Raw genomic sequence first — 24,321 nt, 5'->3', positions numbered from 1 at the left:
TCTAGGCAGGGAGGGTGGAGAGGCAGGGGGTTGGGCACTGAAATGTGGAGGCTGCTCTCCTGGTTGACCTCTTTGAGGTCCCCAAGGATCAGAGGGACACCTGCTCTCCTGGAAGGGCAGACCTGCTTGGACTGAGCTAGAGCTGAGCCTCAGCCTCATTCAGCCCGCACCAGTCTTCCTCCCCAGCCTGCAGGAGCCACCCTGACTGTCTGACCCACCACTCCAGTGCCAGCTCAGTCCTACCCCACCCACCGGTCCTGGCTCCCAGTGCCAGCTCAGTCCTACCCCACCCACCAGTCCTGGCTCCCCACCCCCAGCAGCCTGAAGATACCCAAGAAGAGCCTGTGGTAGTCTACCTGCCTCCACCTCTGTCCCACACGGGCCCTCTGCCCTTTCCTGAGGCACCTGGAATGCCAGGGCTCCAAGGAGTCAGGGGCCCACGCTCCTAGCAGAGACACTCTTCACACCCCACGGCCAACCCTCTCCTATCTCTACTGGCCCCTCTTTCTGCATTTTGGACTTCTCAGTGACTGACCCAGATGTCCTTGGGCCCCCTGGGGACTGCCATGACCGCAGTCCCACTATACTCCCAACAAGAGGAATAGGGCCACAGCCATCCCCACTGAGGAGAGGCAGATGGATTTGCTCACTCTCAGAACACACAAATGACCCCAACACTGAGAACCGCAGTGACACGGGTACCCCCAGGCCAAAAACCACACAGTTACACCAAGACTAGGGGATGGGGACACATGCAGACACAGATTCAGGAGCACATGCAGGAACATCAACTAAACGTCAACCCCACGCAGGGCCCCATACTTGGAGCATGGTATAGCAATTTTATTTAATCCTCAAAATCAACCAGTGAAACAGGAATTATTCACACCCATTCTACCGATAGAGAAATCCACTGACAGGGAGACTAAGCACCTTGCCTAAGGTCACACAACTAGAAAATGACTGAGCAGGGCTCTTGTCATCCCCTCACTTGCACTGATACAGTGGGGGCTGCTCTGGGTAGTTCTAGGATTTTCCTATCAACCTACCCCTTTTAGTGCTGGCAGAGAATAGACAAAGTTCTCTTCTCTGGCACAGCTGTGTCCTGAATGAGGTCACTCCCCACAGGCTTTACTTTAAAGCTCAGTTCAAGACCTACTTCCTCCAGGAAGCCTTCTAGGGTTACCCCAGTCCTCTGCCAGCCGACAGCACTTGTAATGTTTCTCATTTGACACTTGGTACTACTATTTGTCAGTCTGGGGGTCCTGCTTCCCCCCCCACCAGAATGGCTGGAGTCATGCCTTTCCAAAGCCCCTGAGGGGTTTTGCCCAACATACCACACCCGGAAGGCACCTGAAATCAACTGTGGGGGAAGTTGTACCCTCCTTTCCTTCCCTCTCTACCACACAAAGGATCCTGCCAAAGAAACCCAATACCCTCTCCACCTTCAGAGCCTATGTTTGAAGTCCCCAGTGTCCATGCATCAATTTCCACCCAAGTAATTGCAGCCCATCACACACATCATCCCCTATATTTGAAACTCTTTGCGGTTGTCATGGGAACTGCCTTTGCCTTCATTCACTGATCAGGGCTCACAATTAGCTTTGGCAGCGGAAGTCTGTGTCAACAGCAATCACAAGGAGGAGGAGGAGGAGGAAGAGGAGGAGGAGGAGGAGAAAAGGTGCTTCTCCTGGAGACTAGAGACGCAGCAGAGACAGACTGAACCCAAGTACCCAGCAGCGTCCGAGGGAACACAGTCGGAGCCAGCCAAAAACTCCGCCCACCCGCCTGCCCGCAGACTTCCCTACTCACAAACAGAACACACCTGGGCCCCCCAGGCTAACAGACAGAGGCTATAGCTCTGCCCAGACCCCGCACGCCTCCTCGAAGCTTGGGAGAAAGTCTTAGAGTCTATTTCCCCACCCCAAATTCAACAGCTTTGGGCCACCAAATGTTCCAGGATCCAAGCAAACAACAAGAGACCTTAAGAGGTTGTAGAGAGGTGGGACAGGAATGCTGAGTAGTTTAGAAACCCAGGGACAGCGCCCACCCGTGAAAGACTTCCAAGAGGAATTAACACAAAGCATCTTACCCACCACCTGGAGGACCTGGGAATACCCTCAGGGGTCCCTTGCAGTCAGTCCAGTCCTTCCACACCAGTCGTGAGCATTCGAGAAGCATCTCCACACACCTCAGACTCAGGCAAGATGCCCCCTTCCTCCTGGAAGCCCTCTCACCCTACACCTATGGCTACACTGAGACTCTCGGAACATACCTCCTCCCTTCCCCATGGGCCGAAAGGTGAGTAAGGCTGGTCTCTGCCCTCCAGGCGTCCCTCCTCCCTCACAGCCCTGGCAGCCTGTCCTGTAATTATTTGTTTCCACGCTTGTCTCCCTCCCCAGACTGTGAGCTCATTAAGGACAGAGCAAGCGCTGCCTCCTCCTTCCCGCAGCTGAGGCTCCAGCGCCTGGACAGTCCCAGGCGAGACTTGCGCTGAATGAGGCTGGGAAGGCAACTCGCGGTGTGCGAGTCAAAGCAGATGCCTTCCTGCTTGGGAAACTGAAGCCAGTGCCGGAGGGAGTGACGGCCCTCCCCCAGCACAGGGGACACTGCCAGTCCCGCAGCCAGTCCCGCTGCCCATCCCGGGACCCGAGGAACATTCCGGGGAGGTACCGCTCCTCCTTGTCCCAGCACCAGGGCTTCTGACGCCCCACACCATACTGGGGCATGAACGCATACCCTTAAAGAGAAGGGTAGGAAAAGAGAAGGAAAAGAGGAGACCCGAATGAGCCCGTCCGTGTTCTTCCAGCCTAAATGGCTCTGGAGCAGAACAGACTCGATCTAGCCCAGTGTCTGCGTATTTGTTATTGACCCAACATCCCCACACCCCTTCCTGAGGCTTCCTCCAGCCCTGTGGAGGAGGGGTGGGGGGCTGAGGGGGCACATGCCCTCTGGTAAACGCCCCCAAAGGACTTCACTCAATGCAGCTCCCCTTCCGTTTGGAAGGTCCGGAACTGCTGCTCTCCCAGCAGCGTCTCTGTATGCAGCCGCCCCAGCTAGCGGGAGAGGGGTGGTCACTGGACTTGGCACTTACGCGGGTCAGAGCCGGCAGTGGAGGAAGAACTTGTACAACCTGATGCAAGCCAGCAAGCCCCAGGCCCAAGGTCACCTGCAGGCCAGCCAGTCACCCCAAAAGTCAGGTGCCAGTTTTCTCTTCTCCCTCAAAAACTAATTAAAAACTTGGGCAATGGGATTTCTTAGGCAAATGATGGAAGATGAGGCCCCATGGGGTGTGTCCATGGCGAGCACGGCAGCAGCCTCTGCCCTGCACGGGCCACACTCAGGTAGAGACCCACCGCAGCCCTCAACACCACCACCACCCCCACCCGGCTGCTGGCCAGGCCGAAAGAGCACTCAAGGGAGATGATGGGGTGCCCTTCCTTTCTAACACCTCTCTTCTTGAGCGTCCTACCTTCGATCCACAAGGGAGCTGTGAAGAAGTGATGGGGAGGGGGAGGGGGAATTAGTGACAACTCCTGAGACCCCTGATGTGGTCTTTCAACCAGTAGGAGGTCCAAGGCAAAAAGGAGACAACAGGGCTAGATGTAAACACAGGCACAGCTCCGGGTGGTCAAGACTGGGGGTGGGAAAGGCCACTTCCCCCTTGGGAGCTTCAGAGGCAGCCTTTGGGTGGGGAGCCACGCCTCATTCCTATTGTTCTTTCCCCCATAAAACACAGCCCGTGCCTTCCAGGAGAAGTGATGATGAGCTTCAGGGCGTGTTTGTTTTAGCCTAGGAAAGCACCAGCGCCTTCCACACCCCTCCCCCGCTTACCTTGGAGGTGGGGTGGGGACAGGGATCCCAATCCAGTATATTCTTCTGAGAGCCGCCAGCACAAACAACTATGTCCCCAACCCAGTTACAGGTTTCAGTGAGGGTCCAGAGATCACACAGGGAAACTCTGTATTCAACAGAACTTTTCAGAGTAATGGAAACATTCGCTATCTGTGCTATCCTGGGCACATGGCCACATGTGCATACTGAGCAACTGAGGGGTCACTAGTACAGCTGAGTTACTGAATTTGGTTTTATTCCATTTTAATTAATTTAAATTTAAATAGCCACACAGGGCTAATGGCTACCATACTAGACATTTCTTAAATCTGGGGAGTCCTTGAGTATTACTGAGAATCTGCTGAAAACCACGGGCCCGCTCCCCTGAGAAAACACACCCAGTACCTTCATACATCATTTGGCAGAAATTTTCAGAAAGTTTGCAGACTTTATTCCAACACAGGTCTGAGATTAGGTCTAGGTTTAAGACTGTCTATAACTTGACCAAAAACTTTTACTAAGAGCAATGTTTCTTCTGCAAAGTAATTGTCTAAGTAATATGAAAACAGACCTGATATTATACTTCACAGTCTCAACAGGAGACACCAAGCATGGAAGCCCCCACCTGACAGAGGATGTCCTCATGACATCCCTCCCATTCAGCACCCAGCCTCTCCCCAGACATGTGCAGGCACAGGAGAGGCACTCCCTCTCAGGGCTGGCTCTTCATTTTTGGAACAGCTGTAAATGTTAGACATTTATTTTTCTCTTCTTTTTTTTAAAGTAAGCTTTATATCCAAAGTGGGGCTTGAACTCATGACCCTGAGATCAAGAGTCACATGTTCACTGACTAAGCCAGCCAGGCACCCCTAGACAATTCTTTTTTCTAACACAGGTTCAATCTCCCTGCTTATAATTTCCATCCACTACTAAAAGTTCTGCACACTCCTCTACACATAGAAATTCCCTCTTTCACATAAGACTCACCTTGGCATTTTTCACTGCCAAGCTGAACAGCCCTATTTCCTTCAGTTATCCTACATGTGACCATTCTGACAGATCTCAAGAGAGGCTGTCAACAATGCTTTTGGAGTTTCAGCTCTTCCTACTTGCTAGGAAACCAGGGTTCCTTACCTGTGTATTAGTTTTTCTTTTAGTTTCTTTTAGTTTTAGTTTCTTTTAGTTTTTCAAGTACAAGATTCTGGATTCACTGATTAGATTCCATCAGCTCTGGCTGTGGCCCATTGCTCCAGACTACCCCCCACTTAACCCCTTGTTCTATCATTCAACTTAATACCTGCACCACAGCCCTCACCACTCCACCCCACGCCCAGAGCTGACACTCCTACTCCCCACCAACATCTCACACCAATACCAACAGGCATCTTAGGAAGATGGTACACATGTCTTCTCCTCCATAAGTCTCCAAACCCTCCCATAAGATCCAAGGTTCTATAAACACACCCTTCTTTCACAACCACCACCATCTACTACTCTCATGGGCTCCAAGATCCTGTCAGGCTGCTTACCAGCAGACATCTTCCTAGAGCCCTCTCCTGACTATTCTCAAAACACACACACACAAGTTCCACAAGTTCTTAAGGGGTTTTATTGATAACTCACTAGACTAGAAGGTAATGGGTTCCAGAAGAACAAGAATAAACCTAAAGTAAATCTCAAGAGGTTCCTTATCTCCCTGATCTGCAGGGCAAAGAAATGGGTTGGGTTGGGGCTACCTGGGTAGCTCACTTGGTTAAGCATCCGACTCTTGGTTTCCATTCAGGTCGTGATCTCAAGGTCGTGAGATCGAGCCCCATGTCTGTGGAACCCCACACTCAGCTCCGAGTCTGCTTAAGTTTCTCTCTCCTTCTCCTGCCCCTTCCCACACCCTGTGTATGTGCACCCACATGCACACTCTCTGAAATAAATAAATCTTAAAAAGAAAGAAAGAGAGAGGAAAGAAAAGAAAAACAAGTGGGTCATCTTCCTTACTCTTCTTGGCAACTAGAGTTGTCTACCTGTTCATCCAGACTTACTTAGGGCCCCTTCTCCAAGCTCCACCCCCTTTTCCCAAGCACACAAGTACTGAAGATCGGCTCCTCACACCGCATGCACATACAAATCACCTGGGAATCTGGTTAAAGCACAGATTCTGATTCAGTACGTCCTAGGTGGGGCCCAAGATTCTGCAGCTCTAACAAGCTCCCAGGTAACGCTAGTGCTGCTGGTCCACTGACAGGCACAGAGGACACCTGGTCACGAGGCATTCAGATTCTCCGAGACTCAGGGCAAGCAAGCAACTGGCGCTAGAAGAGCCCAGGCGGGCACCCATTGCCTCGGTCTCTCATCTGCATCAGTGAATTTCCACCCTAACGACACATTAGATGCACCCGGGGAGCCCCAGCCCGACTAGGTTCACCACAGACCAATTAAATCAGAATCCCTGAGAGTGGAACCCAGGGGATGGCAAAGTGGAATCCCTGGGCCACACGGTTGATAAAGAGACTGAACGAGGCAGCTATGAAGTGGCCTCTCTTCAGGATGACTTTAAATAAAAAGCTGGCCTTCTGATCTGTCCAAGAAGCTGCAGGAGATGCCATCATTTATTTGCAGAAAACCAGATCTATTAATTTGGCTGGGCAGCTTTATAAAGAGCCATAGGGACCAACCCTACTCCCCAGAGCTCACCACCTGCCTTTCTAGTCTCACAAACCACCTTTTGAACAATCTGCTCTGGAGTGGGCCAAAACAGAAGTCAAGCTTATGTGTTCATAATTTCCCAAATCTCTGCAAAATTGGGACCTTTTGCCTGTCTCCAGTCTTTCAGCCCTCTTTCAGCCACCGTGACTGCATAAAGATTGTCACTCTGCAAGCGCAGGTGACTGTTCCGTAGGGAGCCAATGGCTCACACTCAGGCTGAGGCAGCGGACAGGCTCTCCCTCCCCAAGCACACAAGCACACCTGCGCAGTCTTCCCCAAGCTCACTCCTCCCCACACAGCAGGGCCCCAGTAGCTGTTCTCTGTCCCCAGCTATGCAGCCGAAGTTGTAAGCCTACTCTTCCTTCTCGTTCTTGCCGGAGGAGTACACACAAGACGTTTATTGTCTTGGGTATTTTCCACCAGCCTCAGCACATTCTGGCCACTGGACTTCCTGACACTCCTCTTAAGGGGTCAGACCACTCCTGAATCTGCCCTCAGCGACATGCACCCCCTTTCCACATATGGAGCGTGGCCTTCCACCATCCACGCTCACTCAACAGCAGCCCGCACAGCCACCCAGATGGCTCAGTTCTCCCTGAGTCCCACCACCATCCTCCTTGGGGCACCATTCAGGGGCTGTACTGTCAGCATTTCCTTTTGAGGGGGGCAATCCTATCCCTCCTGCTAAGTTCCCTTTTAGAGCCTGTGGCCATGGGGTTAAAAACTGTTTGCATTTGTAAAAAAAATTTCTAAACTCTGTGGCCAATGCCTGTCCTTGCCCAGCCTTCACTCCGGCTTCACAGACGCTAAGCTGGGGTTCCTTTCTCAACAATGGATCTGATCACCTCTGTTTTACCAGTCAATTCTCCCCTTGCTGTTGGGAACTGGTGCCAGCCCGAGAACACCCCTCCTCCCAGCCTCTGTCTTCAGAAACACAGAGTGACAGGCAAGGCAAGAATTCACAGGTATTCTGATACTGTGGAGGGGTCCCCAACGCTGAGGTATCTTGTCTCAAAACTGGCAGAGAGAGCCACTGAAGCCACATGGCTGAGGGCCACACAGTGTTTTCACACTATATATATATATAGTTTCTCTTCGTTTTCACCCACAATGTTCTCAGTCGAGCTTCCCACCTCATACACATGTTTTTCTAAGGAGGGTTTGGATTTTTTTTTCCATTAATAGTTATTCTCCGACCCTTCCTATCAGGTGTTTAGTGCCTTCACCCATGAGCAACTTCTCAGTCAGGCCCAAGACCACAGCAGGTCCCGGCCCCCGGGTGTCCAGCCTCCTCCGCCAGCACAGAGGCTGGCAAACTCCTCCCTCCTTCAGCCCGGCTCCAGAGTTCTTCTGTGAGCAAGCTACAAGATGTCTAGAGATAAACACTTAATTTGTATTATATCTCTACAATTACCACTCAGAGACTAACTAATACAGAATTGCTTATACATAAAGACACCACACTGTCTCCGTTTCTTTCACCCATCGCCACCCCTCAGAGTTCGGGTTCCCTCCCAACCATCTTCTCTAGATGTTCTAGGAATGTTTTGTCCCCATCTATTGATTACCTACTATGTGCCAGACATTATGCATATATTAATCTCCATTAATCCTCACAACAACCCCGCAGAGAAGGGTCACGCCATCCGACAACTAAAAAACCGATGCTCAAGGGGCGCCTGGGTGGCTCAGTCAGTTAAGTGTCAGCTCTTAAGCTCAACTCAGGTCTTGAACTCCGAGTCATGAGTTCAAGCCCTACGTTGGGCTCCATGCCCAGCATGAAGCCTACTTTAAAAAAAAAAGAGAAAGAGAGAAAGAGAGACACCAGTGCTCAAGACAGTAAGCAGTATAGTGCTTACTTTGGGGTCCGAGACCTACTTTGTCTCCACACCCACCAAACCCTACTTTTCTAATTAGGCATCTTCGTTGTGCTACAAGTCACCACTCAGGTAAAAAGAATGTGAAGACTATCAGCCTCAGACATCAGCCTAGGACCTAAATCCTTCCTGCCATTAGAAAGAAAGACCTCAGTCCAGGAATGAACCACGTCAAGGCAGACGACCTCAAGTTCAGTCCCAGAGAGCAGTCACCTGGCTCTGGTGGGAGTGCCCATCCCTGGGAGCGATCTCTAGTCTTAAAATAATGAACTTCTTTTCTGAGAGAAGGGGCTCCACAGGACCTCCCCCTACACACACACACACACACACACTACCAAAAAGAGTGAGGAGAAGAGAAGAAAGACGGGAAGCCCAAGATAACGTCCCCCCTTTACAGAATGATACAAGGAAGCTGTTAGTAGACAGCTCAAAGAAGGCAGGGGGAGGTGGAGACGGGATGGAAGAAAAAGGGACCTAGAAGAAGAAATGCCAGGGAGCAGGGAGGCAAGGAGATGGACTGGTTCTCAAGAGACTCCTGGATGCTGTGTCTTGCCCCACCTGAAGAATCAGGGCCAAACTCTAAAGGTCCATTCCTGAGCCAAAACCAAAAATCACCCCCAGATGTCAGTAATATGTCTTCCCCTTTTCCAACCTCCCCAATCCCAGGACGCATTCCCTCTGCTACAAGCTTGCTCAGGTCTAATGCTTAAGGTCCCAGCAGTCCCCCTGGGGCTGGTAAATGCAGGGCTGGTTCCCTGGCTCAGTCATGCAAGCAGAGCCTCTCGGGGTGTTTCTCAGTTCCTTGACTATGCCAGAGATACGCTCATTAAATGCAGCATGGTCTGGACAGTGGTCTCACGCTTTCAGCTTTCACAGACCCATTAAAAAAAAAAGTTGTAGATCTAAAGCTACTAGTTACCATCTTGTATTTTACCAAGTAAAGACTTTTTTAAAAAATAGACCCACTTTCCATCAGCACTCTCATTTTATAAAAGAAAACACATTTTGAACGTCAAATTGAAAGGTTCTATGCTTAAAACAAGTCAAAAAAAGCTCACTCCAATTGTCCTCTTTCCATTACTTCTCTAGAAACTGGGAGAGCTTTGTGGTGGGCCAGCACTGGTTACATACCCGTATGCGGACCTTCTGTCCTGGGACACCTCGGGCCACCAGTCCCAGACGCTGGGGGCCTACAGGGGCAGCCGGCCATGGAGAGGTCCACAGGGATACAGATCTCTCAGCAGAGCAGTCTCTAAGCCTCAGCGAAGCCAGATCCCTGTATTTGAACCATGATCACCGGGCTGCCCAGGCCAGCAGCTTAGGCACAAGGATGACAAAGACCCTGGCCTCATTCCCCGCCCCCTTCACTCGGCTATGCCGCACTGGTGCTGCCCTAAGAAAAGCTCAGACATGGTTCGACAGTGCCACTGGTTCCAGGACCATCCAACTTGGAAAGATCAGCCCCCCTGCTCCTCGGGTTTGATCACAGGAGAAGTAGAGTGAACGCTTGAAGGAAGCAACCAAGGGAACCAAGCTTTCAAAGTAGACTGAGCAGGTCTTCCTTACACCAGAACAGCAGATCTCCTGCCAAGCAGTGAAGCCTACCCCTGCTCTTCTCCCCGCTTTCAGAAAGGGACCCACAGGGCCCCACACCAGCAGGATGTCAACTCCCCATGGCACCAGCAACATACAGGGGGTGGACGTGGTCTCCCAGGCTGGAGTGGGGAGCTGCCTGCTTTAACCAGAGACCGGGGAAGTCAAGCACAGAGCCTGTGGTCCTGGGTCGTGACAGGCAGCTTCCACAGGGAGTGGACAGAAGGTGAAAAGAGCAAAAAACATCCCAGCGACACCCACTTCCCTGCCCCCGACACTTGGAGCTTCCTATCCAGCCACGGGACCACAGCCCCATCAAGCTCACGGCACAGCTGGGCGCTCAGCGGTCAGGGAAATCCCGAGCACCAGCCGCCAGCCCGTAGAAGCCACAGGTGCCCTAGCCCTCAGAAGCGCGGCGGCTCCCAGCCCAGCTGGAAAGGGCTTCAAAGGCCATCAAGCGCAACCCCTCCATTTCCCCAGGGAGAAGACAGGCCCTGAGAGGGGGCCCGAGTTGTCTGAGCCCTCGGACAAATCAGTGGCTGAGCGGAGGAGCCCCGCAGACAGCGCAGGCCGCCGGCTCTGTCCAGCGCCAGTTCCGCTGCCTAGAGCGACCTCAGCCGCTCCGCCGCTCCTCCCAAGCTGCTCAACTTTGCTCATCACTACTCCTGCCAACTCTCCGCTATCGAGGCTGCCACCAACCTCGTGCTGGCAGCCCGCCACCCAACTAGAAGGGAAAGATGGCTAGTGCAGGGTCACTACCTCTCCACTTTCCCCTTTCATCTCGTCCCCGCTCCTCCTTTCCTCCATCCCCCTATTCCAGATAAAGGGAGTACTCTTTCCTGGGCTTGACAGGGTCTCAAAAGTACATCATTTATTCATTCACTCATTCATTCCATTAGTCTCCGAGTGCCGACTACATGTCAAGGAACGGGGCCGGGTCCTGAGAACACAAGAGATAAAGAAAAGTCTTTGACCTCCAGAAGTACTTCAGTCCAGCAGGGGAACCCAAATCATAGGTTGTCATTAAATTTCCAGTTCCAGCTGGCGCTCTTGCTGTCTTTCTGAGAAGAATGATGGGGCCATCCCATTCCATCAGGGCAGCATAAAACCACCCTATCACCCCAAATCTTTCTTTCCAAATCCCTCAGTCTCTACCCCTTACCTGACACCACCACTCCCCATGTCACTCAAGCATTGGTGTGACCCTGAAGTACACCTGAGGCTTCAAGCAGGACAAAAAAACTTCTAGAAATAAGGCTGGATGTGTCCTGCATCAAATGCAAACATCAGAGATGAGAGTGCTGGCCGGAGCCCCCACTCCCTGGTTCCTCTTGCTTTCAAACCATCAGCCCGGCAAAGAAGCACAAGCCCGCTCGGGCCCACGGCCCCATCCAGAGTTAGACGGAAAGGATGAGAACGGAAGCACGGACTGAACGGTGTCCGACAAGCCCCTGGGAGAACAGCGGTCGGTGGTAAGGGCAGGGCGGCCGAGCAAGGGCCCGCTTACCTCCTTGAGAAGCCCCACCTTCTTCTTCAGCACCTCACACTTGCGCAGTTTGCAGATCTGGTGCGTGCGGCGGTTGGTGCAGCTGGTGCAGGCCCCGCAGTTCTCCAGCCGCCGGCAGGGCTCACAGGTACCACATCGTTTTCGTTTCTTTCGCCCATCTCCACCCCCTCGGAGCTGGGGCTCGCTCCCAGCCATGGGGAGCCCAGGCCCCTGGAAACCCCCTACCATCACCTGGCCCTGAGGGAAGTCATAAAGGCCTGGCAGTTCCGGCTGGACCGCCAGGGGCACCTGAAATTGGCTCATAGTGCTGCCAGGGGCAGGGGCATAGGTGCCAGAGAAGGGCCGCGGTCCAGCGTCCTGCCTGCCCGCTAAGGCCCTCCACCAGGTCTTTCTCTCCTAAGACAGTCAAGAGTGCACAAGGGTGAAGGCAAGTAACTCCAGTATCCAGAATGGGCGCCTCTTCACCTCCTCTGCAGCACTCTGGCCGGGCTCAGCCGGGGGCCACTCTCCCATCTGCTGGAGCCTGGGATCTGGGGCAGGACACCAGCAGCGGTCCCCAGAGAAGGGATCATCTTGGCTGGGCGGGCTCTTCACCCTCACCCACCCTGGACCCAGGCATGAGGTGAGCAGGTGGGTGTGTGGTGGGGGCTGGGCAGGTTGAGGAGGTTCTCCTGGTATTTGTCCTCCGGGGGGGGGGGCAGGATGATGGAGAAGAAGACAGCGTTGCCTAAAAAAGAGACAGAAAGGGGAAGCGCATCACTCGAGGCTCAGGGACAACTTTCACATGTTACCTCTTCCTGCTTCTGGAAGAAGAGAAAATGGGGGAAGAGAAAGGGCTTGCTCACATGAAGTCCTGCCCAGAACCTCTGGCAGGGCGCACCGGCACCCGCTCCCCGCCTGCGGGAGGAGGCCTTGCGCCCGATGGGGGTGCTGAGGGAACCTGCCCGACGAATGTAAGGGGGTAATCAAGGTGAGATTTCTAAGAAAGTTGTCATCTCCCCCCACCCCCGGGCTTCGGAGAGTTTCACCAAAATTCCCACACACACACCCTTCACTGGAGGTCGCTGGGCCCTCCCCGAGGGAGCAGGGCTTTCAAAATAAAGTTTGCTGAGAGCTTCACTCGGCGGGGCTGCCCGAGCGCCCCCGGCACGGAAGCGGCCTGGATGGGGGCGCGCCCGGGGTAGCCCGCGCCGGCCGCCCCGCCGCGCCCCCCTCCCCCGCCGGTCGGCCAGACCCGGGAGGGAGGCCCGCTCCGCCGAGGGGGCGCGGGGAGGGGGGCGCGCTCCAGCTCGGGCCGGGCCGCGCGCGCGCCGCCGCTCGGGCTCCTTTGTTCTGGGGCCTCGGCCGCTCGGCTCCGGCGGCTCCGCAGCCCCCGCCCCGCCCCGCCGCCCCCGCCCGGCTCCGCTACACTGTGACCCGTAGCACCGCCGCCCCGTCCCCCGCAACAAAGTAGCGGGCCCCCCCCAGGCAGGCCCCCGGGCCGTCCCCTCCCCCCCTCCCCGGGCCGGGCCCCCCACGCCTCCCCGCCGCCCCTCCCCCACCCCGGAGCCGGAAAGGCACCGACTGCACCGACCTGCCCGCCGCCTCCGGGGCGGAGCGCACAAAGGGGCAAAGTTTCCCGGCCCGCGCTGCCGCCGCCACCACCGTCGCGGCCGCCGCCGCCGCCTGGGGCGCCCGCCTCACGGAGCGCCTGGCCGGGCCGAGCTCGGCGCGCGGAGCCCCCCGCCCGGGCCGAGGAGGGGACGGCGCAGGAGGAAGGAAGAGGCAGCGGCGGCCGCGGCGGCAGCAGCAGCAGCAATGAAGGCGTCCGCGGGACTCCCCGCCCCCCGCGCGCCGCGGCACGTGCTCGCCCGGGGACTCCCCCGCCCGGGAGGGCGCGCACGTGCGGCCCGGCCGAGCCCCGCCGGCCCCGCCGGCCCCGCCGCCCCCTCCGCCGGGCCCGGGGCTGCGCGATGGCGGGAGTGGGGGGGAGTTCCCTCGGAGGGGGGAGGGGACTGAGCGGGGAGCCCGTGGCCGCAGGGCCCGGCTCCGCCGCCGCGCCTTTGCACCTGCAGCACCTCCCCACCCCCGCGTCGGCCCTCCCAGGACCCGGCTGCCACCTTGGGGCTGGCGGCCCCCGCCCTCCGGCGCTTCTGCAGCCCGGGCAGGCGAGGCGGGCCGCGCGGGGTGGGGCACGCGGACCTCCCAGCCTAGGCCCTCGGCCGAGCCGGCCCCGGTGTCCCCACTTCCTGCCGCTCCCTATGGGCCCGAGCGGTCCGGGACGGCCCCGGAGCCCCGGGAGCCCTGAGCTCCGGGCCTGACTGACCCCCCTCTCCCGGCTGCCGCTCGCTCATTCCGAGGCAGGACAATGGGGGACATCGCGCGTTTGCGTACCGAGTCAGCCTGGCCGGCAAGGAGGGGGTACCCGGGGGCAGAGGCTGCGGGCCCGCCGCGGGGCACCCTCGCAGGGGTCACGGCCGAGCGCCGTACTCAGGCGGACCCCAGGGCCCCGCCATCGCGAGCCTCCCCCGCGCCGCACTCGGCTCTTTCGCGTCGAAAACAAAGACTAACCCGATACCCCCGCCCTGCCTCCCAGAGGAGGGGGAACGGGCGCGTCGCGGAGGGTAACGGGGGAGGACAGCGTTCAGGAGGGGCTCGGAGAGCCTCCGCGGGGGCCGTGGCACAACCAAGCCCCATTAGCCGGTGCACACACTTTGAAAAGTCACCCTGGGCTGTTTTCCAGGCAGAGGACACGGAGCACGGCACAAGAATATTTCCAAGTTGCCAAACTGCCCGTTCTCTCTGCTGCTTTTTTTCCCTCACCTGTTGTGCAGGCCAAGTTGAAATTCCAGGTTAAATTAATTCTGCTCCACCCATCTGGCCTGACTGCTAGGCGAGTGCCCGTAGCTGCCTTCCACCTACCTGGGTTGCTGGGGAGAAGGGTGGGTCTCTAACACACACACACACACACACACACACACACACACGCTCGCGCGCGGGCAAGTCCTGGCAGAAACAACCACGGGGCGGACTGGCCTGACCAGTTTGGGCGGTGCTCAGGGAGCCAGGTACCTGGCAGGCATCCCCGCCCGGCTGAAGCTAACAACTCAGCCAGAACTGGAAAAAGAGCATTCGGCCGGCTATTTAGAAGAAACAAAAAAAGTAACTGATCTCAAGTAGCGCTGTCCAGAAAGCCCTAGGCGGTAGGAGAAGCCGGGGTTCTGCCTGGAACTTCCCTCCTCGCAGGCCTTTTTTTGACAGCCTGCTGCAGCGGCCAGGGTTGTCAGCTGTGGGTGGGTAGGAACATGGCTGCGGTACTTATTTCCTACCCGGGTGCTTGAGAGGACTAAAGAGTTTCTGTTCAGGGAAGTAAGTCTAGAGCTGAGAAGAGATACTTTGAGAGTGTAATTTTCAATCAAACATGAGAACAGGCTGTGGACTTGAAATTGTTGTCACTGTAATAAATGTTTAATGTTTTCAATAATTCATTTTAATGAAAATTATGTAAAAGAAAATGTAGAATATACAGAGAATTTGAAGACAAACATCACCCAAATACAACCCGATTTAACTATGTGCTACATTTCCTTCTAGCCTTTTCTATTTGTAGATTAGTTCCTTTTTTTTTTTTAATAACGTGGTTGTACTCGCTCTGATTACGCAATTTGCTGCCTTCTTTTCACTTAACTTTATACCATAAGCATTTCCCTATTTGTTTCACAATCTCCAGATAGCGTGACAATAGGGCGAAGCAGGTGGCTTAGGAACAGCGAATTCTGGGTTCCAGACCCAGCTGTGTCATTTGCTAGCAGAGTGACCTTGGACAAGGTACTCACCAACTCTGAGAGAATCCAAGTAGTTGGCCTAGGGCATTCTAGACAGCATTACTTGAAATCAGTTACTTCTTTTTTTCTTCATAGGGCATAATAAATGAGAACAGTTATTGTCTCACCTGTAGAACAACCTTGTGAACCAGGTACTATCATGAAACTCATTTTACAGATAAAGGAACAGAGAGATTAAGTAACTTGCCCAAGGTCACTCAGCTAGCAAATGGTAGGTTCAGAATTTGAGCCTGGCATCTTTCCTCCCATATTTTGAGCAATTTACTGTGCGAAAGTACTTTCCACCAGCCATCTGTGGGAGCAGGGGTTGTTTCACAAAACCCTGGGGCTTAGCTAGCTAGGTGGATGCCAGTGCCATTCACCAAGCAGAGTGTGGCAGGAGACGTGCATGGAGCCATCCATGTGGAGCTGGAAACACACATGTGAGCCTCATTGCTGAGCACAGTGTGAGACCTCAGGTGTGGAGGGGCTCACGGTAGCGGACACGGAGAGTGAAAGGAAAGGGCTCCAGAGAAACGGGCCTGACAAGGGGCCAGCCACAGAGACTAACAAGGAGCAGCCAGCGAGGTGGGAGGGGAACCGGGCCCAGACGGACACCTGCCTGTGTTTTCCCAACTGCTTCTCCCTCCGGAACCCTGCCCTTCTCATTTGCTCATTTCCTGTGCCTAGGGAAACCCCTTCCCACTTCACCCCCCCAACACACCCCGCCCCAGCTACTCCTTCTACCTGCCAAATTCCCACTCGTCCTGCAAGTCTCAGCATAAATGCCAGTTCTTCTATGAAACTTTTTCCAGCTCCCGGGATTCCAGAGCCCCACCTACTCACCCCCCCAAGAAGTTGAGGCTCCCTCCCTTTGCAACACTTATCTTATCAGCATTGTAATTGTTGGTACATTTCCCTCCCAGTTACTCTGGGCTCCTAGAGGGCTGGGACCTTGTCTTTTCACCTTTGTAACTGTACACCTAGCACTGGATCAATATGTGTTGAATGAAGAAATGAGGTCAGTAGAACCTGATCAATGACATATCCCAGTGACATCGAAGACCCACAGGCTTCCGAGAGTTTGCTTTGTCTTTTTTCTAGCGGGCCTTCTCGGCTCTGCAGCCTCCTGTGCTGTCGGGTTACTCCTTCCTCACACTCAGGGCGGCAGAGCAGCCCGAGGTGCCCAGCGAAGCTCTCTGCCCCTGAGGCGGCATTAAGCTAGAGGCAGTGGTTTGCTAACTGTGGTCCCCAGACGCAGCATCACCCACACCTGGGAACTTGTTAGAAATGCAAGCTCTCCGGCCCCACCTAAACCTACTGAAGCAGAAACTGCAGGTGCGGGCCCAGCGCTATGTTTTAACAAGCCTTTGGGTGATGCACGCTGGAGTTGGAGGAGCACTGGACTCGCCCGAAGCCAGCGGTTGAGAAACCAGATCAGCACCCAGGCAGCGGCTAGGATCAGGCCCCAGGCGCTTAGAGGAAGTAGACTGGGAGAGGCTCCTTTTAATTAAGCAGGGTGGTTACCCCACCCCCCAGCGACCGAAGACTGAGCCCTTTTTAGGCCAGGGCTCCGGTGAGGTCAGGACCTGGCTGCCGCAGCTGCCCCAAGGGTTAGAAAGGGAAATCCCGTCGCGAAAGAAACAAGCCCAGTGGACTGCGAGCTCTGCAGGGTTGGCAGGGGGCGTTTCCCCGGCTGGGGACGGAGGTGGGGCTGGGAAATCGTGAAGACTTCCCACTCCACTGAGGAACGGCAGTGGATTCAGCATGCGGAGAAGAGCACAGGGAGTTGGGTTTGATGTGCCCGCGTGGTTCTTCTGGAAGTCACTTCATGGAATGAACACTGCCGCTTGCTTGCGGAACCTGTGAATGATCGCGTGTGACTAACCTCTGAGATGCTTGGCCCTGCTCCTTCTCTTTAGCTAAGATGCAATTTGTCCTGTCTGAAGGAGCTTTGCACTATGGAACCTTTTGCAGAAATGTAAACATACAGCCAGGTCCCCACCTGAAGGCATGGGGGGTTTATTTGGTTGGGGATGTGTTTCTTCTTTGGTCCTGTACTGGTTAAAAATATTATCAGCTGTTTTCGTAGAGTTTTCCTGTTTCAAAGCACTTCCACATATATTATCATTCTGTCTGCAGAGTGGCAAATACACCAAGTGCAAGTGTTACTTTCCTTTTCTTTCTGTGACATAGCTTTTATTCTTATTATCACCATCTCACAGATAAAGGAACAGGGACTCAGAGAGGTAATTTGTCCAAGGTCATTCACTACCAGGTGGCACAACTGGGCCTACAATCCAGGACCTCTGTAATTCACCTATCAGGGCCAGAGTTGATATGGGGCAGAAGCCGGCATTTTGCTCCTAGGAAGAGACAGATGTGTCCGTAGATTCCTTTTGGTCATGCATTGGTTAGTGTGATGTGTGTAGCATATCTAGACTATGTTTTCTGAGTAACTCAGCAAATGCTTTCCTGTTTTATTTTTGAATTTAGGCTGAATCAAATAGACTGTATAACTAGCAAGGAGAATGCGAGATCTCCACCGTAGTAGGAAAAAGATGAAATAACCTGGAAATCTTCCAGCCTAAGGGGGCTGGGCAGGAGGGTGGGAACTTCGATGGACTCCGATTCACAGGCTGCTGAGTACCAAACAGGTATAAAGGCCTTGGTAACCCCACACCCAAGTCTTGGTTTGACCCGATGTAACAGTCAGGATCCATTAGGTTTCATGATAATAACAAGCCCCATGTGTCAATCATGAAATATGTCCACTGGGGGCCAATAGGAGCACTGTTTCCCATAGCCTCTCGGGGACTCAGGCAGCTGCAACTGGACATGTCGCCCCCTCGACCCTGAAGGCAGGAAATGAGGATGGGGCAGATCAAGCACTAATTTCCAAAGTGTTTACCTGGAAGCAATTCACATCATTTCTGCTCTCGTTTTAGTGGCCAAAGCAAGTCGCAAGGTGGCCAGGAAGAACTGTGCAGGCAATGCTCCCAAGTGCCTGCAAGGAGAAGCAAACATTTGGTTAACAGCACTAATAACACACAGGGAATAGCGGATGTGGATATTCGAGGGGTGTGTAAGTGCAATCAGTTCTGCCCATTTCATGAGTGCTTCTGCCTCCTGGGGATAAGAATCTGAGATTCCCATTCTATTGGGTTGTTATTCCTTCCACTAGAGAGGATTCTGAGACTTAGACCAGGGACAAGGAAATCTGAGCAGAGGGAAGCATAGTGGAAGAGATGAGTGGCAGTGGGGCAAACTCAGTAGATTGATGTTAAATTGAGAAAGAATCCAGCAGTGGAAAGGACTCGGGGTATCTCTATCACCAGGGACCCACCTGCTAAAGGAAAGTTCTAAAGCAGCAGAGCCATGGCAGAAGCATTTCCTGCCTTCTCACCATTCACTCCCACTCATCCTTCCTGGCTAAACTTGGGTGACACTCCAGGAAGCCTTTGATGGTCTCTCGAAACTGAACCTTCCCAGCACATTGTTAGAGTGCCTGGGTCCGTCCTGTGAACTGTGCTGTGGGAAGAGAGCACATCTCACTCAGGATTGCCCTACGGGGGATGTGGTAGAATCTCAACATGAAGGCAGAGCACCCAGCAGGAAGGCTGCTGCAGAAACCCAGGTGAGAACAAAATGATGGTGGCCTCCTGTTGGGTTGTGAGGTGGGGGTGGAGAAAAGTACTGGAGAGAGATTTACAGAGTCACGTCAACAGGGTAGGGACCGATGACGTGAGGACGTATGAAAGAAGTTTTTGGAAGAGCAAGGTCAGGGATTCTAAAAGGATTTTGTTTAAAAAAAAAAAAAAGGTGGAGAATTGGGGAGAGGAAAGCACAGAAAATACGTGTACTATGAAATCATGAAATTCCTGAGCTACACATCTTAAGAATCCAGCCAGAGCACTGCAAAGCCTTCTTAGAAGAGTTGAGCATCCCTACAAGATGGCTTCAACTTCACCCTGTTTGTCCCATTGCCTTGTTTCTATATGCTGCTCCCGTTCCATCTCCGCAGAGTAGGAGCTTGTCCCATCTGAGACCTGAACTTGATATCAACCCCTTTCATTCTCAAGGTTCCCTGGCCCCATATACTTTATGCGTGCCCCATTTGCAGGAACTGTGCAATGCTGGCAAACCCATCCTCAGAGCCCCTACCAATCCACTTGGCCATGGTGCGCCCCTCCCCCCACACCTCCCGTTTCCCCAAACACTGACATACTCCCTCTGGGTGCCTGGGCTCCATTTCCAGCTCTGCTGTGCACTGGCTTGTGACTGTGGGTGAGGTAATTCCTCTCCCCCCAGCCTCCTTCCCATCTGTCCAAATGCTACTTATATTACCTCCTTTGCAGAGGATCAAAGGAACCATGGTATGACAATGTCCTGTCTTGGACCTTGGTGTATAGTAGGCACTCCTTTCATCCCGTGCCATCCCCTGGTTCCTCTTCCCCATTCACAGAGAAAGGGACTTACAATATTTTAACCACATGTAGCCATGACAACCAGAGTTAAAATGTATATAATCGTTAGGGAGGATATTATGTATTACCTAGGAGAAGGAAGGTGATGATGTCCAGGTGCCCAGGATGGGACTTGCCCCTGAGTAGAAAGAAGCCCCCCAACAGCCTCCCCAGCTGATGACGACAGTCTTCCAAATGCGTCCTTCCCTACATATTCAAGCAGCCCTAGCGCCTGCCACCTCCACTTTAACCTGTCCTGAACTTGTCCCCTCTCTCGGCCTCCAGGCAGCTACCCAGCTCTCACTCCCACTCCCCTCCTTGCCCTCACCCTGAGGCCTCCTTTCTCACAGACATGGATCCCACCACCGTTGATTCAGACCTCCTGGGCCTAGCAGTCTCACCAGAGCCCTAGACTTGAAAAGACGGGGAACCTGGACCATCCTGCAGCCTATCAGGAGAAGAAGTTTCAAAGTCTAGGCTCTCCAGGTGTGACAGGTGGGCCTGCAGCAGCTGCAGACTCCTCCTGAGAGTCTGCTCTCAGGAGGCCCTGGAGCTTCTGAGTCAGGCTCTGCATTCCAATGAGCCTTCTAGGTGATTCCTGGGCACCCTACAAATGGAGAAGATCTGCTTGCAAAGTCTTCAGGGATTAACGGGCTAGAGATGAAAAAGCCGCAGTGCTTCCTCGTGGAGCAGGAGAGGCGCTCTTGGGAACACCTGCACTGATGGACGGAGTCATTCGAGGTCACTCTGGCAGCGTTCCTGGGGAGGGAGTCTGTATTGCCAACATGGCAGTATTTATCTGCTAAGCCAGGGAAGGGGTGGGTATGAGCTAATGCCTTCCTCTCCTTGCCATTCTTTCGGTTGTCCTCCTGAAGACAGGACTAGGCCATGACCCACATCCGCCTGTCATTGGCCATTCCAAACCACAATAAAGCACAAATTTGAACATCCAACTTTTGGAAAACAATATAATTATTTATGCTGAACCAAAGCCTTTCAGACAGAAAAGGGGTGTGAAGGCAGAAAGAGCCACAGGGAACATACAGATTAGCGCCTCAAACAGGAAGGGGCAGTGGGCAAAGGGCACGTGAGTGAGGCGGTGATGGAAGCCCCAGAAGAACCTCACAGCTGCTAGAAAAAGGAGGGAGAAGAACAACAACACACAGAAAGCTGGAAGCAACCCACAGGGCCCGATGGGTGTAGAAAAGTCGAAGCTGTGGGATTTTTGGAAAATATCCCCAGGGCCCAGGGAGGAAGCTGCCCCTTGGCCATAAAAGCCTCCTTGGAGGCAGGCAGGCAAATTCCTTACGTGATATACCTGAGATGTAGGGTCTGTGCACAGGACATCCAGTTAAATTTGAATGTCAGAGAAACAACATATCATTTCTTAGCATATGTATATACCAAATGCTACATTCTGAAGCAGCCCTGCGGCAGGGTTAGAGTCTGTTCCCAAGGCCTATGACCCGGGAATTTGGGGCTGAAAGTCAGTCTCCACCTAAGGCCCAGTGGAACCTTCCTACGGCCTACCCTATTTCTGAAAAAAATCGGAGAGAAAATGGGCTTTGTTAATTTTAGGGTGGGGCAGTCTTTTATGAGAGAGTCTATGCCATATTGTTTGCTTTTAAATGTTTTGTCCTACAGAGGTGGGGCTTACCAATGTGTTTTTCACATTACCATGTATCAGGTAGGGCAGGTCAAGGAATGTGTCCTAAAAAGTAATCTAGTTTTGATCATTTCAAGTCAGGTTCCTGTAAGAGATGAACTGTTTCTTAGTCCAGACCAATAAAATCCTGCTTAATCAGAAAAATTGCTCCTATGTAATCACACAGTTATTCACTGAGACCTGTAGAAGAGACTGTTGGTAACTGTTTAACTGATCAGGTAGTCTAAAGGTATTTCTGAGCACAAAATCAATAGACTCTTCTGTACATCAACAACCCAAATTAAATGCTAAATTTAGGGAAAATATTTCCAAAACAAATGAACAGGAAAAGTGTTATATATACTTAGTATTCTTTTTTTTTTTAAGACATTATTTATTTACTTGACAGAGAGCACAAGCAGGGGGAGCAGCAGGCAGAGGGAAAGGAAGAAGCAGGCTCCCTGCTCACAGGGAGCCCAATGGGGGATTCAGTCCCAGGACCCTGGGATCATGACCTGAGCTGAAGGCAGATGCTTAACCGACAGAGCCACACAGGTACCCCTATACTTAGTATTCTTTTTTTTAAGATTTTATTTGTTTATTTGACAGAGAGAGATTACAAGTAGGCAGAGAGGCAGGCAGAGAGAGGAAGGGAAACAGGCTCCCTGCTGAGCAGAAAGCCCGATGTGGGGCTCGATCTCAGGACCCTTGATCCTAGGACCCTGGGACCCTGGGACCCTGGGATCATGACCTGAGCCAAAGGCAGAGGCTTTAACTCATTGAGCCACGCAGGCGCCCCATACTTAGTATTCTTAATGTGTAAGAAAAAACATGAATATCCCAAGTGAAGGGGGGAGGCCAATGATGTGAACATTCACAAAAGAAGGAATACAAATGACCAATAAAAATATAAAAAGTCCAACCTCATTAATAATCATAGCAAACTGGTAGATTATAAAATAAAAATACTCAATTTTGCAAAGACTGTAACAATTCTCTTTACCAACATATGGGAATACAAATGGGCAAAAAGAAAAATCTGAAAAAAAAAATGTAGTCCAATGTTAATCACTATTAATTTTGTAGACCCTATCTTTAAAAATCTATGTTTTAGGATGCCTGGGTGTCACAGTTGGTTAAGTGACACCTTTGGTTTCAGCTCAGGTCCTGATCTCAGAGTCTGCTTAAGACTCTCACTCTCTTTGTCCCTGCCTCCCCTAAAATAAATAAATCTTAAAAATATCTTTTCTGTTTTAATATTAAAATAGTGTTTTTGAAAAATATGTGGCAACAATGGAAAACATTTATGAAATATATGAAATCATATACATTTGTAAGTAGATACGCACAAAGAGAGAAAGAGAATACATCGCAATAATAACAATGGATCTCTTGATGATTTTTTTCTCTTCATCCCTGTCTTCTAGGGGGTCCTGGCTGGCTCAGTCATTTATCGTCTGCCCTCAGCTGAGGTCATGATCCCAGGATCCTGGGATCGAGCCCCACATCGGGCTCCCTGCTCAGTGGGAAGCCTACTTCTCCATCTCCCACTCCCCCTAATTGTGTTCCCTCTCTCCCTGTGTCTCTCTCTGTCAAATAAATAAAATCTCTTAAACAAATACCTTTCTTCTAAAACTTTAACAAATAATATTATTGCTATAATGGAGAAATAATTATATTTTTTAAGATTTTATTTTATTTATTTGCGAGAGAATGAGTGAGAGAGAGCATGAGCGAGGAGAAGGTTGGAGGGAGAAGCAGACTCCCCAAGGAGCTGGGAGCCCAATGCGGGACTCGATCCCAGAAGTCCGGGATCATGACCTGAGCCGAAGGCAGTCACTCAACCAACTGAGTCACCCAGGCGCCCCTAAAAAATTATTTTTGAAAAAAGACAAATGGAAAGCAGTTCCTTGAGAAAGAAGGAAGCCAATCCTGATTACTAACAGAATGACTGTGGCTTTGCACATTGCAGCCACCTGGAGAATTCCAGGAATCCTGGTGCCCAGGCCCTACACCCAGAGATTCTGGTTGAATGGATCGGGGTGGGGGCCCCAAGCCTCATGTGCTTGGCAACATCTAACCACACTTGGGTGTGGTCTAACATGCAACCAGGCTGGGAACCTCTCTTTGACGAAGCCATCTCACGTTTTGGCAGAAGTTTAGGCCCCTGGTGCTAGACGAACTGCAAGACCTGGTTTCAAGCCCCAGCATTGGCCCTCTGTAGTTGTGTGCTTTAGGCAAGCTGTCTAACCAAACCTCAGTTTGTCTGTCCATAAAATGGGGATATTTGTTGCCTACCGCAAGAGTTGGGGGTATGGCTTCCTGGAGAGAGTAAATAAGAAAGGTCTGCATGAAATGGAAAGCCTGTAGAATGAGCTCCTTGTTAGAACCTGGAAGCTGCGATGATAACAATTATCTTTGATCAGTGAAATATCCTTGGCAACATGGGAACCGATGCAAATAAGCCGGTTTGTTTCTAAGCTCTGTCAGTATTGTAATTTGACTTGATTTGGAGATTCGGTGGGCAGGTGCTGTCAGATGTGGATGCCCAGGACGGTCTTAGCCTAAGGGCTCATGGCCAGTGGACAGCAGCCAATAGATCTGAGTTGGTTCAGACCATTTGGTCATCTTGCTTTGAGAGATGGCTGCCTTCCAGAAGCCCAAACCTTGTTCTCATGAAAATGTGCCTTTGCATTTTAAATACCTACTGCTTCCAAATGCGTGTTCTTATTTAACCATCTCCTTGGGAGGCTGCGTGGCCACTGCTTAAAATGTCTTGGGAATTCCTCTTTTGAGATTGCCTTTGTCTCAGCTACATTTTTTTTTCTGGGTAGTTTCAATCAGTGAATTCATTCTCTATCCTTTGAAGAGGAGCTTAATTTTAGAAAATAGTCAA

At 52.4% G+C, this 24,321-nt stretch overlaps 1 protein-coding gene and 1 long non-coding RNA gene across 4 annotated transcripts in view; one reads left to right on the top strand and one right to left on the bottom strand.

Annotated features, from left to right (window-relative positions):
* Window positions 1–11,917, bottom strand: part of TET3 (tet methylcytosine dioxygenase 3) — a 98,320-nt gene extending 86,403 nt beyond the window's left edge. For both annotated transcript variants that reach the window (XM_032352488.1, XM_032352489.1), the window contains exon 1: window positions 11,512–11,917. In XM_032352488.1, the coding sequence (XP_032208379.1) occupies window positions 11,512–11,814 (303 nt within the window). In that variant the 5' untranslated portion in view covers window positions 11,815–11,917. The remainder of the gene's footprint in view (window positions 1–11,511) is intronic.
* Window positions 11,556–22,892, top strand: LOC116595775. Of its 2 annotated transcripts, none has more exons than XR_004287858.1 (5): window positions 11,556–11,638; window positions 11,913–12,133; window positions 18,263–18,395; window positions 20,131–20,266; window positions 22,853–22,892. It is a non-coding gene; the product is annotated as an uncharacterized LOC116595775 (long non-coding RNA). The 2 variants fall into 2 exon arrangements; XR_004287857.1 differs by having other exon boundaries at window positions 18,263–18,399.
* The last annotated feature ends 1,429 nt before the right edge of the window (window positions 22,893–24,321 follow it).

Source organism: Mustela erminea, chromosome 7, assembly GCF_009829155.1.
Source record: "Mustela erminea isolate mMusErm1 chromosome 7, mMusErm1.Pri, whole genome shotgun sequence".
NCBI classification, from domain to species: domain Eukaryota; kingdom Metazoa; phylum Chordata; class Mammalia; order Carnivora; family Mustelidae; genus Mustela; species Mustela erminea.
The sequence above is the reverse complement of the archived record's forward strand: the minus strand, read 5'-3'. Positions and strand labels throughout refer to the sequence as shown.